Below are 12,174 nucleotides of genomic sequence, written 5' to 3'. Positions count from 1 at the left end.
TGATGGATCAGCCAGGAATGCCTCGTGCTTTACATTAATCCCTCACAAGCTTGGACTCAATTATAGATAGAATAAGATCTCATTTGAAGCACAAGTGGAACAGTGGCCATGCCTTATATGAAAAAGGCAAGGTATAGAAAAACTTACCACGTTTTAATTAATAAGTTGCAAACAAAACATGGATGTTTATAAAATCTTGCTCAACCAGCCTGGCAAGATTTGCCGTTTGATGCAATCACTATTTTGTTTCAATCAAGTGCTTTCTTTTTGACATGACATGGGAGGGACTTTAAATACCAAAAGAAACACCAGATTGTATATTATGTTTGTCCTCACTTTTTGCAACTTCTATTTCCTTTCTTCTTTGAATCTTTTACTTACAAAATCATAAAGTTTCTATCCAGCGTCTCTTAATAATAAGACATGTTGTCTTGTAGCGCCCAACTAGAGGCATAAGACTACAATGCAATGGTTGCAAATTGAAAACCCTATCACTCTTGGTCTAGCTAGTCTTCAGTATTGAGTACGCACATCCTTTGCCAGTCAGGTTTGACATAAGAATGCAGTTCCTTAAGAACTGGTTGGATCAAAAAGAATATTTGAGATTGGATATAAACTTTGATGAACTTTCAGGGCCAGAAAAGATCACTATGCTCCGGCACTTGGCAGAATCATGCTGTCTATAGGCGTCCAGCTTTCCATATCCGACTTCGCGATTGTTTTGCAGATGTGAGCTTACAATCCATGTTTTTTTGCACTGCGGTGTGAAGCATTTGGACAGGATCACTAACTTTAAGGTCGATTAACACAACTTTAGTTTTCCTGTAGCAGACACAACACAAGAGTGCTCTTATATTTCAAATTTCAAGGTACAAAATATCCCTTCCAAGTTCCCGAAAGATCACTCCCGAGTCCTATCCTGGATCTCGCCACAATCTCAAGGCCACTCTCCAAGGCTATGTTTGCTTTCCACTTTAGAACATCCCCGTAGCCAACATTGTGCTAAGCATTATCACTGCTGCTCGACAACCACCACACAATGCATCAAGTGATGATTCTTGGATAAATGTTTTGTGCAACATACGCCAGTATACTCGCAGTTTATTTCTTCCAGCCATATCAAAGAACAAGTCGCTCGCTATTTGCTCAAACTTTCTCAGCTTAACTTGGTGAGTGTCACGTCCCATCAAAAGTTTAGAGCTGCAAATCCGCCATTGCTTGAGTAGTCACGCAGTTCTTGCGCCAGTATTCTTTATATTCCCTGTAATGCCCTGCCTGGGCATTTGCTGTAAGAATCATAGTCACACACCGGACATGGGCATTTGTAGTCACGAAAGCAAAGAAACCCGCTCTAAGGTTTGCCCAATCCCACCTTGAGCCTGCTCGATCCCACGGCATCCAACCATGCCACAACCTCCTCAATCCCAGGCCTCCTCTGGGGGCAAGAATCCACGCAGTAGCAAGCCACATCCAACACCCGCAGCATCTCCTCCAAGGCATCCACCTCGGAGTAATTCTGGAGCAGCAGTGGATCCACAATCTCGATCCCCCTCCCGGTAGCTTGCATCCCTTCCACCCACGGCACAAGATCGCGAATCCCACCCCTCCGGCAAGCGTCCACCGGCCTCCTCCGGCTCAACACCTCGAGCACCAACACCCCAAAGCTATACACGTCCCCGCGCAGTGACGCCTCGGACGACTGCGCATATTCCGGGGGTATATACCCCAGCGTCCCGACCAGCTCCGTGGTCACGTGCGTATCCGACGGCAGCATGAGCCTCGCCAGCCCGAAATCCGCCACGTGTGCGCGCAGATCGCCGTCCAGGAGTATGTTGCTCGACTTGATGTCCCGGTGGACAATGTGTGGGTTGCATCCACGGTGGAGGTACTCCAATCCCCTGGCCGTTTCGCGCAGAATGGCCAGGCGATGCCGCCACGTGAGCCGGCTCCCGCCGTCGGATCGCTCGTGGAGCCAGTAGTCGAGGCTGCCGTTTTCCATGTAGGAATAGACCAGTAGCCGGTCACGCATTCCCAGCCGGCAGTAGCCCTCCAGGGAGACAAGGTTGGGGTGCGTAATGTTCCCCAGGGTGGACAATTCCGCGTCGAATTCTTTCTCCATCTGTGGCCCTCCATCCTCGCTCGTGAGCCGCTTGATCGCCACCACATTCCCGTCCGGAAGGTTGGCCTTGAAGACCAGCCCAAAGCCACCACAGCCGATGATGTTGGTCGCGTCGAAGTTGTTTGTGGCCTTGATGAGGTCGCCCACGGTGATCCGACGGTAGCGCTGCCCGAACATGGTGACCGTCAGATCCATCATCTGGGCGACGCTCATCTCCTTGAAATTCCGCCCCGCAATGTCCTGCCGGTGCCCCGCCCGCGCGCGCGAGAAGGACAGCATGAGCATCGCGGCGAACAGCGCCGTGAGACCCAGGCTGATACTGATGGTGATCCCCATTATCGCGCCGCGATTCATGGGACCTCTTTGATCGCCGCCGCCGCCCCGCGAGGAGCTGGAGGTCGCCTCCATCGCCGCCGCCGGGCACTGGATCGAGAGTGGCGCGCCACAGAGCCTGGAATTCGCGATGTAGGAGGAATTGGAGAAGCTCGCGAACTGGTTCCCGGAAGGGATCGCCCCAGACAGCCGATTGAAGCTCACATTGAACGCCGCGAGGAACGTGAGCTTCACCAGCGATGGCGGGATGCTGCCCGAGAGCCCATTCGAGGAGAGATCCAGCGATTCCAGGTCCGACGCGTTGGCCAGGCACGCCGGGATCGATCCAACCAGCTTGTTGTTGCTGAGATCCAGCGACACCAGCTTCCTCAGCTTGCCAAACTCCAGTGGGATCACTCCAGAGAGATTGTTGCTGGCGAGGATGATCGAGGGAGGGAACGCCGACACCTGGTTGTACTGGAGAGCGCTCGAGTTGGATCGGTGCTTGACGAAGAGCGTGTTGGCGACTGGGCGGAGATCATCCGCGGCGCTGCTGCTCGCGTCCTCGTCCTCGATCAGGCACCGGATGCCGAGGATGTCCGGGGGTATCGACCCAGTGAAGGAATTGTTGGAGAGATCCAGGTAGAAGAGGTGATCCAGAGCTCCAATCCACCGGGGGATCTCGCCGACGAGCCTGTTCCAGCTGAGATCCAGCACCTGGAGCTTGCTGCAGTTGCCAATCCACGCCGGGATGGATCCCGAGAGCCCGGCATTCCCGATCGCCAGGAGCTGGAGATTGCGAAACCCCGTGACGTTCCGATCGGGCAGAGGCTCCGTGAAGCTGTTCTTAGAGAGCACCAGCATGACGAGCGCCTCGCATTCCTGGAGCTCGGCCGGGATTCCACCGCCGAGCTCGTTCCCGGAGAGAGAGAGCGTCTCGAGCTTGCGAAGCGCGCCAAGTGACGACGGAATATCCCCGCGCAGCTCGTTCTTGCCCAGCGTCAGCGACGTCAGGTGGCGGCACTGGGATATTCCCGACGGAATGTTCCCCGAGATGCGGTTGTACGAAAGGTCCAGCTCCGTGAGGTTTGGCAGGCGGGAGAAGTCGAGCGCCGCCATCTCGCCGCCCAGATCGTTGTTGCGGAGGCTCAGGATCCTCAGCGCCGAGATGTTGGAGATGGAGCTGGGGATCTCGCCGCCGAGGCTGTTGTAGCCGAGGAAGAGCTCCTCCAGCGCCGCGAGGCGGCCGATCGCCGCAGGAATGCCGCCCGGGATGGCGTTGGTGGAGAGATCCAGGAGCTTGATGCTCCTGGCGGCCGGGCTCGCGAAGAAATCCACCTCGGGCGCCGCTGCCAGCGAGCGATTGAGCATGTTTGCGGCGGCGTTGATCGACTGGATCGATGGGCAGTGCGCGAGCGCGGCGAGGACGGGGCCCGAGAGCTCGTTGTTGGAGACGTTGAGGGATGGAGCGCAGATCATCGGGCTGGGCAGCGCGCCGGCGAAGAAATTGTAGCTCAGGTCGAGCGACTCGATCGATGCCGAGGACAGCATCGGCGGGATCGGGCCCTCGAGGAGGTTGTCCGAGAGATTAAGGCGGACGATCGCTGGAAATCCCTGGCGGAAGGCCGGCGGGAGAGCGCCCGAGAGATTGTTGGCGCTGAGATCGAGGAGCTTGAGGTGGGCGAGGGAGACGAGCTGGGCAGGAATCGAGCCGGAGATCTGGTTGGCGGAGAGATCGACGGCCTCGAGCGCCCGGAGTCTGGCGATGGACGGCGGGATCTCGCCCGCGAGCTTGAGCCCTGGGAGGGAAAGAACACGAACCCGGTAGCCATCGCTGAGAGCCGTGAAGCGCCGCGAATCATCGTCGTCCTTGGTAGAGCTGCATTGGATCCCTCGCCACGCGCAGCACGTCCTGGAGAGGATCCAAGAATCGAAGACCTCGCCGGGCTGGGACGCGAAAGAGCGCCGGAAATCCAAGAGCGCCGCCTCTTCCTCGGCCTTGCACCACGTCTGGGAGGATGATCCGTGAGCCGCTACGGCGGATTCATCCACTGCCGCTACCAGGAAGAGGGAAAGAACGAGAGAATAGACCTGGATGATCGCCCGGGGCGCTGCCGACATCGATAATCCGAGCGCTGCGCCGAGGAGGAGCTCGAAATAAATGGAATCGGCCGATCGCTTTCCACAGGAATGCGATGATCCAGAAGCGTCACCGCCTAGCTCGTCGTTGCGTCTGCGACTGGGCCGCGATCAATCATCCAGAAGAAGGGAAGATAACAAATCAGCGCGAGCGCCATCGCCATGGACAAGAATCTTGCCCGGAAGAGACACGCATTCTTCGATCATTCATCCCTCTCTTCTATAGCCGTTTCTTTCTTGCTCTTTTGTTCCCTCTCAGAGTATAACGCCAGGGTAGACCTTGTTTGTTCTTCGGGCGAATTTCTGGCCACGTCAACGCTTGTCATGTCATACCGTACCACCGCCGCCGGTTTCTTTTCCCCCAAGGTGAAAAAAAATTATCAATGATTTGTGTAAATATCATTGTCCGCTGGCAACACTGTCTGTCAACTGTTACCCCCTGTAATTTTCAAACCTCCCTGTGGGTCACGGGTTTCATGATAGTACGGACGGAGAGAGAAAAGAAATATTCCCCCCGCGAATACTTTGGATTCCGGTCGCCCTGATCTTAAGATAAGAGGGAGCTCTGTTCGATCAAAACGTATATTTTAAAGTATCGCTCTCGCACTGAGATCAATGGCGTGGACCTTTTTGTTTGATCGAATCGAGCCTATACTTATGTTTTCCAAAGTTTGGCATCAGGAATTTCTTGTGGGCGATACAAAGGCCCCACGGAATCACGGAGCAGAGTCTGGAAAAAAACTATGAAAAGAATGGAGGACAAAAATCTTACACATACCTTAATGGCCTCTTATCTTGATGTTCCTGGAATTAAGTTCTTTGCTTTAGCATGCTAAGTCAAGAAGGATCTCAAGTAACTTACGTTTGTGACTGCTCACGATTTAGCTAGCACCTGGACGCGACGAGTAGCCTCTGGAAACATCAAAATCGAGAAAAGAGAGAGGTAGTTGTGAGATTGCGAGCCTTTGTCTCCATTGGAACGGGAATCTCGACTGAGCTTCTTCCTCAAAAACCATTACAAGTCACGCGGAGATCGTAGAGCTTTCCACGCAAGGAATAATCCGCAAGCATGCATAGAGGAACTTAAGCTACACACCTGTTTCCCTTTACCTCTTGTCGGATGCGATTTGAGGTTTGTATTATAAATCAGTGTGGCCTGAACAGGTTGATTCTCTCGGAAGATCTGAAAAGCCGGAAAACAGTTTTTTTATGTGAGAGGAATAGAAAAGAATCATAAGGGAACTTATTGTTGGGCTTTGCAAGCCTCCAATGAAAGTATGACTCGCCGGAGGAGGTTGTTGTCGCGATTCAGGCCAAGCCAAAGGTTCCTTCCTTCTTAAAAAGAGAACTTTAAGTGGCACAATCAATGTGTAAGAAGCGATTTCCTATGGAACAATGCCTTACTGCGACTAACCAAAGGTTGCTATCAGGAATTTCTTGTAAACGCTCATAAACTTGGCGACAAAGGCTGGACGAAATCACGGATCAGTCACGAAGTTTCTTTGATCGTTTTGCATACCTTCGAGATGAAAAATAGCCTTCTGTCCAAGTTGCATACGATGTTCCTGTGTTCATACTTTCAGCACGGAACAAAAGCAAGAAGCGCTTGAAATTACTTACGTGATAGGCTGCCCAGTGACACACCTCGTGCTTTAGCTCCGAATCTAGTTTCTTCATTAGCTCAACAAGTAGCCTCTGGAATAAGAAATGTGAGTTAGCCAAAAGACTTTGTCTTCATTGTGCTGCTACAAGCTGGAGTCACGACTGACCTTTAAAACTATTTCAGGAGGGATACAATTCACAAGCAGCTCGTATAGCTTTCCACGCACGATGAACAATCTGCAAGCATGGAGAATTTATCAAGAGCAAGAAAGAAAGAGAAAATAAACCTCTTCGGGCTCTGTTCATTGACTATGTCCGATGCGATCTCTACAATATATTGCTCCCAATCAGTGGTCTGAACAGGTTGATTCTCTGTGAACGGATACCTGGATAGTAGAAAAAGAATTTTTAAAGAGAGGGATTGATTGAAATGTTTCGAGAACTTACTGTTGGACTTTGCAGGCCTCCAATGAAAGTATGGCTCGCCGTAGGTTCCTGTTCGAATGTAACGCAATTCGACCAGCAAAAGCCGGTGGAAGACGTATCTCTTCCTTTTTAGCGACGAACTGGAGCACTTTAGTGATCTGCGAGAGGAGGAAGAATAAAAAACACTCGAAATACAAGCGCGCGAAGAACTCACTTCATCTTCAGATGGAGCATTGATCCGCACGTTGAGGCATCGCGATCGAACAGCCTCGATAACTTTCGAAGCACTTGTGCAGCAAAGGATCAATCGGCAGGCGGCGCTATACTTCTCCATCGTTCGCCTGAGTGAATGCTGCGCCTCCTTCGAGAGGCGATCCACTTCGTTAAGGACGAGAACTGTTCCACAACAAGCAAGTGAAACTGGCAGTAACAAAACCAAGCTTTTTTACCTTTGAAACTTATGTCAACACCCAGATCAAGAGGCCTGCTCATGGCCATCTCCTTGATGATCTCTTGAACCACATACCGATCTTGAAATCCCGCATCGCTGGGATTAAGCTCGACGTGATAGTTGCTCGCCACTGTGGTAAGCTCAACGTCGATTTTCCTCGTTCCGGCCTACGTCCCTCCACATTAGTGAACCAAGAACTAAAAGAACCAAAAACCAAGAAGTAAAAGAGAAAGAATCACCTCGACTTTCCAGGCCTTGTTCTCAACTTGAACCTGCGGAAACATAGACCAAATGAAGAAGAAGCGAGAAATTTTTTTTTTTCTAAGACCTGCTGAGCCCCAGCTCCAAAGAGCTCTCGCAAGAAAGCCATGATAAGTGTCTTCTTTCCAGCGCCAGAGGGCCCATAGAAGAGCAAATGCGGGCAATCTCCTTCGGCTATCTACACATTGATTGAATCACTCCAAAAGGAAACGCCAATGCAACGCGAAGATCTTTACCAGGCTCTTGAGGCGCTGCGCTTGCTCTTGGTGGACGATCGCCTCGTCCAGAGTGTGGGGGCGGTACTTGTCCACCCACAACATTCTCGCTAAGCCCTCAACCCTAAACCTAGAAGGGAGAAATTAGGGTTCTTGATTTTAGGGCTCTTCGCTAACTTTAGTTTTAGGGTTCTTTAAAGTTATTGGCCACATTTGACGAAAATTCCCATTAGATTTCCATGTTTCTCGAGAGTAAGAGGGGCTACAAGGATCAAAATGGAGTTGCGCTGATTGATAGATTTTCCTTTCACTCGGCAGACATAGATTTGATGATGTCCGAATCGCCTGACAAGAGAATTGCCGTGAAAATCGATGGAAAAGAACTCCAAATCAATCCAAGGATTCTCACCTGGGTCTGTGATGGTGAGGCACGAAACCCGGTAGTATTTCCCGCAAGCGGTGCCAAGCTCCACATTGTCTGCAAGGAATGGAAGATCAATGTTAGAAAGTTTCGAGCATTGGAGCTAGAACGAGAGGGAAGAGAAAAATCCTCTTTTTCTTCGAGAAAACTTACTTCCGCTGTAGTGGTGGACGTTCGTCTTGGAGAGCATCGCGTAGTACTCGATCTCCGATTTGCGAAGGGGCGGGCAATTGTTGGAGATGAGCACAAGCTTCCCTGCGCACCCAATGCGCCACTGGATCAATCGCAAGAGAAACAAAGAGGGATTTCACACACCTTTTCCACTCCGCAGCGATTTGAGCACCGTCTTGTACCCCAGCGTGTACTTGCCGCTCTTCATCACCAGCGCCAATCTGTTGTTGATGCTCTCCTGGGTCTTCTTCTGCTTCTTCCCGGCGACCACCATCTTGGATCTCCGCTGCTGTTCTTTCTGGTGCCGGCTGCTAGAAACCCTAAACCTAGCGTATATTCGACAAAATATGCTTCGACCAGGGTGTCATTCCTCTATGACACGTGGCGGGTTTTCATTCGAGGCCAGCGGCCACCGTCCACTTGTAGGGCCACGATGGCGGCGCCCTTTCGATTTCAAAATTTAGTTCACAGAACAGACTGGTGGAAGGCGGCGATGCGCCGGGCGGCACCGGTTTAGGGCAAAGCGATGAGAAAGAACAGGAATCGAGCGAGTCCGTGAATCCAGCCAAGGATCGATCGATCGGGCGAGCGGCGCGGAGCGCGCGCGCGATCAATTGATAGCAATGGGCGACAGCAGCGGCAATGTGTGCCGCCAGAAATCCGCCGTGACAGACTACTCGCACCAGAAGCCGCGGATGAAGCAAGTGGAGCCCAAGGTGGATCGGCGGCACGAGAACCAGTTCCATGGGATCTCCACCACCGAGGTAACCAGCTACGTCCATCTCCCCACGCCCAGCCACGCCTACGATCCCAAGCTCAAGGACGCCCCCGATCCATACTATGGCCTCCGGACCAGCAATGTCACGGATTGGATCCAGCCCAAGATCAAGCGGGTCAATCCCGACGACAATTTCTATCACCCGGTGTGTGGATCGGACGTGACGCATATGCTCCGGCTGCCCATTCCATCGCACCCAGCGAATCAGACGGAGCCCGGGCCTTGGCATGGAAGGACCAAGACGTTCGTCACGGATCCTGGCGTGGATGATTTCACTGGTAGGCTTCTTCTCGATCGAAATGTCTTGGGTTCTTTGGGATGCTCTGTTCTTGGGGAACTCGTGGAGGAATTTTTCATTTGTTTGCTCATGATCGATGGATTTTCTTGCAGAGTCTTATGCTGAGGCGGAGGCATCACGAGCGAGGAGGGACAAAGCTGGGAAATGGAAGGCCGCGCCCAATACGCTGGGGCGATCAAAGTCGTGTTCCAACATCCAAGAGTGCTGCAAGAGTAAATAAAAGAGACGAAGAACAACCAAATAGATTCTTTATTTCATTGGAAGGCCAGGCCACTCACTCCCGGTGGGATTCGAACCCACAATCCTTTGATTAGAAGTCAAATGCCTTGTCCGTTAGGCCACGAGAGCTTTGCGGTGATGGATGGGAGAATATACCCGTGAGATTCCACGTTTGCTTTTCTAGGGCTTGTTGAACGGTCACGTTGCTTTGAAATTCTATTTTTGCTTCTTGTGGCCTTGGGGGAAAGACGTGCGACGGGAGAGAGCGCCTAGGGTTCCATTCGATCGCCGCGATGGCGTTCAAGAAGGCGTTCGGTCAGACGGTGCGCGAGCTGTAAGCATTCTTTTACGCGATTTTTCTCCTCCTTGATGGAGCTCCGCTACGCAGGAAGAGAGAGGTGAACAAGTTTATGCTGCCCGAGATCGAGATCAAGGTAGGGATTTTTCTCCGTTTGGCAGCGATTTTCTGAAGAGATTGCTCGATTGGAGGTCCAAGAAGCTACGAGCAATGAGCCTTGGGGACCGCATGGATCTCTCATGACTGAAATAGCTGATGCCACTGTTGACCCGTAAGAAGAGCTTCCATTCTTTCTCCTTTCTTTCTTAAGGAGTGTGCTCGTTTACTTTCTCCTCCAGGAATGAGCTACAACTTATAATGGGAGTTCTTCAAAAGCGCCTTCTCGACACAGGGAAAAACTGGAGGCATGTCTACAAGGTTGAGTTTCTTTGTTTTTCTTTGTTTCGGTTTTTTCCACGGCTCCATGACGGCTAAAACTTTGTGATATTCCAGAGCATGACGGTTATGGAGTTTCTGGTCGCAAACGGATCACCGCAAGCAGTCGAGAGTGTTATCAGCTTCTTGTCTCAGCTTATGGCAAGGAAATTTATGACTCCATGTTTCTCTTTCTCCCAGTTTCTGATTAATCATCCTCGTTTTTTATTCCAGAGCAGCCACTTACGGAATTCCAATACGTTGAGCAGCCAAGTGGGAAAGATCAGGGGATCAATGTGAGAAAAAAGGCAGAAACCATGGTTGCGTTGCTAAATGACAGGCAGAGGATAAACGATGTTCGTAAAAAAGCCGCGGCCAACAAGAACAAGTAAGTTCTTTCTCCTCCTTTTATACTTTCGGCTACACTAGACTTGTCATTTCAGGTACCAAGGCGTTGGATCAAATCCAGCCGCGGAGAAACCTTCCGGTCGATTAGAAGACGACGATTGGCAAAAGCCAATGCAGCAACAAGAGTGGTCTCAACAATCATCGAGTTCTACTTCAACACAGGGAGGATCTCCTGAAAACTTTGCCAGCAGCCGAGGACCTCCACCAAGTTACGAGGAAGCCATGCGATCTTCCATTCCAGTGGACGATGGTTTTGACGAGTTTGATCCCCGGGGAGCGCCATCCGCCACCGGCTTTGCGAATCCAAGTTCGTTCCAAATGAATCCACAGGTACAAACTTCTTATTATCTCGCGGCTGTCACAGCAGTGTCTCCTTTCTTTCATCTTGTAGATGTCTTCTACGAATCCAAACGCAAGCAGCATATCAAACTTTGCTCCCCCGGCAGCCGCGGCGTTTCCACCGCTCCAAGGCTCGAGTGACAAAGTAGAGAACGCGTTTAGAGCTGGACATATGAGCTTCAAACCTCCCTCTCGCTGAAAGACTGAACTTGGACCTTAGCGTCAGCACTTCCATTACATAGCTAGATATGAACGCAGGCTCCAGTGTTTTGAGCTCGCGAGCTCAAAATTGAGCTCACGTGTCAAATCCTCCAGGTTAAACACTAGAGCAGTGCTACTACTCAGCGCCCCTCTAGAGATCAAGATCAAATTCTCCAAGCTTGCAACATGTATCGTACAGGGATGCTCCTTGAGATCCTTTGCAAACTCCAGCTTTCCCAATTCCTCGATCTTGTACGCTTCCTCCTCCTCCTCCTCGTCTTCCTCGCAATTATTCATCTCCTCACGCTCCCGCACTTCCATTCGTTTCCTGGCTTCCTCTACTTCCTCGTCGCTCATTCGTGCCACTATCTCCCATAGCTTCTTATCCATTCTCTCTAGCTTCGCGGCCTCTTTCATCTCCGACTCTTGCCACTGCCTCACCTCCTCCGCAATGTCGTCTTCTCCTTGTACTCCTGCACAACAATCTCCCGGTGATTGATACACACTCCAATCCGCCGCCCATTGCTAGTCCCGATATGTGTCGCGCTCGTCACCCCCTCGTCCGCCACCACAATTCTGGATCTCTGGGCCAGAAACCTTGTTGGGGGATTGAAGACGCTGCAGCAGCCAGCGACCGAGTCGTGGATCACCAGGAATTCATCCGAGAAAGCCTGCTGTCGTGTGATCGTCTTCGACTCGAAGCCTTCAGTCGTGCTGGGATTCAGCTCCTCCACGGCGCCGGACAAAGGACTCCACGCCACCATCTTCCGCCCGTGGTCGACAAGGCTGAGAACAAGCCCTGTGGACGAGGCCACAAACCTGGCGGTGCATGTGCTGGCTGCTGCTGGGATGCATCCAAAGCTTGGGAAGTCGAAGCATCGGCCAGAGATGGGGCACCACACTACAAACTTGTGGTCGTTTGTTCTTGTGGATCAACACCCATGGCTCCTCTTGTGGGGTCAGAGTACATCAATGCAAGATTGATAGTCTGCTTCCAAAATTTGCATATGCCTTGGCACTGGAGGATAGTTGGCAAATCTGTTAACTCTAGAAAGCACAATTTGATTAAACTCTTCTATATTCCCTTTCGACAAAACATCAT

General features: G+C 51.5%; 4 protein-coding genes and 1 non-coding gene across 7 annotated transcripts; 1 reads left to right on the top strand and 4 right to left on the bottom strand.

Moving 5' to 3' along the window:
• Positions 1 to 1,040: 1,040 nt before the first annotated feature.
• LOC9640351 (phytosulfokine receptor 2) lies at positions 1,041 to 5,661 on the bottom strand. 2 transcript variants are annotated; one of them, XM_002985800.2, is made up of 3 exons: positions 5,349 to 5,661; positions 5,197 to 5,300; positions 1,041 to 5,135 (listed from the first exon to the last, which is right to left on the bottom strand). In XM_002985800.2, exon 3 carries the CDS (start codon positions 4,550 to 4,552, stop codon positions 1,352 to 1,354), a length of 3,201 nt encoding a protein of 1,066 aa, XP_002985846.2. In that variant the 5' UTR covers positions 4,553 to 5,135; positions 5,197 to 5,300; positions 5,349 to 5,661; the 3' UTR covers positions 1,041 to 1,351. The 2 variants fall into 2 exon arrangements, with proteins under 2 accessions (XP_002985846.2, XP_024515512.1); XM_024659744.1 differs by having other exon boundaries at positions 1,041 to 5,300; positions 5,349 to 5,374; positions 5,433 to 5,661.
• Positions 5,662 to 5,880: 219 nt separating this feature from the next.
• LOC9640350 (replication factor C subunit 3) lies at positions 5,881 to 7,674 on the bottom strand. Of its 2 annotated transcripts, none has more exons than XM_002985799.2 (11): positions 7,547 to 7,674; positions 7,378 to 7,488; positions 7,289 to 7,321; positions 7,048 to 7,216; positions 6,813 to 6,994; positions 6,620 to 6,756; positions 6,460 to 6,558; positions 6,340 to 6,409; positions 6,191 to 6,265; positions 6,090 to 6,135; positions 5,881 to 6,038 (listed from the first exon to the last, which is right to left on the bottom strand). In XM_002985799.2, exons 1-11 carry the CDS (start codon positions 7,628 to 7,630, stop codon positions 5,980 to 5,982), a joined length of 1,065 nt encoding a protein of 354 aa, XP_002985845.1. In that variant the 5' UTR covers positions 7,631 to 7,674; the 3' UTR covers positions 5,881 to 5,979. The 2 variants fall into 2 exon arrangements, with proteins under 2 accessions (XP_002985845.1, XP_024515513.1); XM_024659745.1 differs by having other exon boundaries at positions 7,378 to 7,484; positions 7,547 to 7,654.
• A 54-nt stretch (positions 7,675 to 7,728) lies between these two features.
• On the bottom strand, positions 7,729 to 8,416 carry LOC9640745 (60S ribosomal protein L30). Its single transcript, XM_002985798.2, has 4 exons — positions 8,262 to 8,416; positions 8,100 to 8,201; positions 7,935 to 8,003; positions 7,729 to 7,870 (listed from the first exon to the last, which is right to left on the bottom strand). The coding sequence occupies exons 1-4, from the start codon at positions 8,389 to 8,391 to the stop codon at positions 7,833 to 7,835; spliced, it is 339 nt and encodes a 112-aa protein (XP_002985844.1). The 5' UTR covers positions 8,392 to 8,416; the 3' UTR covers positions 7,729 to 7,832.
• A 1,052-nt stretch (positions 8,417 to 9,468) lies between these two features.
• On the bottom strand, positions 9,469 to 9,541 carry TRNAR-UCU. Its single transcript has one exon. It is a non-coding gene; the product is annotated as a tRNA-Arg (tRNA).
• A 151-nt stretch (positions 9,542 to 9,692) lies between these two features.
• On the top strand, positions 9,693 to 11,220 carry LOC9640744 (clathrin interactor EPSIN 2). The gene is made up of 7 exons (XM_024659823.1): positions 9,693 to 9,746; positions 9,801 to 9,846; positions 9,902 to 9,981; positions 10,049 to 10,127; positions 10,203 to 10,512; positions 10,568 to 10,862; positions 10,924 to 11,220. Exons 1-5 carry the CDS (start codon positions 9,706 to 9,708, stop codon positions 10,422 to 10,424), a joined length of 468 nt encoding a protein of 155 aa, XP_024515591.1. The 5' UTR covers positions 9,693 to 9,705; the 3' UTR covers positions 10,425 to 10,512; positions 10,568 to 10,862; positions 10,924 to 11,220.
• The last annotated feature ends 954 nt before the right edge of the window (positions 11,221 to 12,174 follow it).

This window comes from Selaginella moellendorffii, unplaced genomic scaffold (assembly GCF_000143415.4).
Source record: "Selaginella moellendorffii unplaced genomic scaffold, v1.0 SELMOscaffold_70, whole genome shotgun sequence".
Lineage (NCBI taxonomy): Eukaryota > Viridiplantae > Streptophyta > Lycopodiopsida > Selaginellales > Selaginellaceae > Selaginella > Selaginella moellendorffii.
The sequence above is the reverse complement of the archived record's forward strand: the minus strand, read 5'-3'. Positions and strand labels throughout refer to the sequence as shown.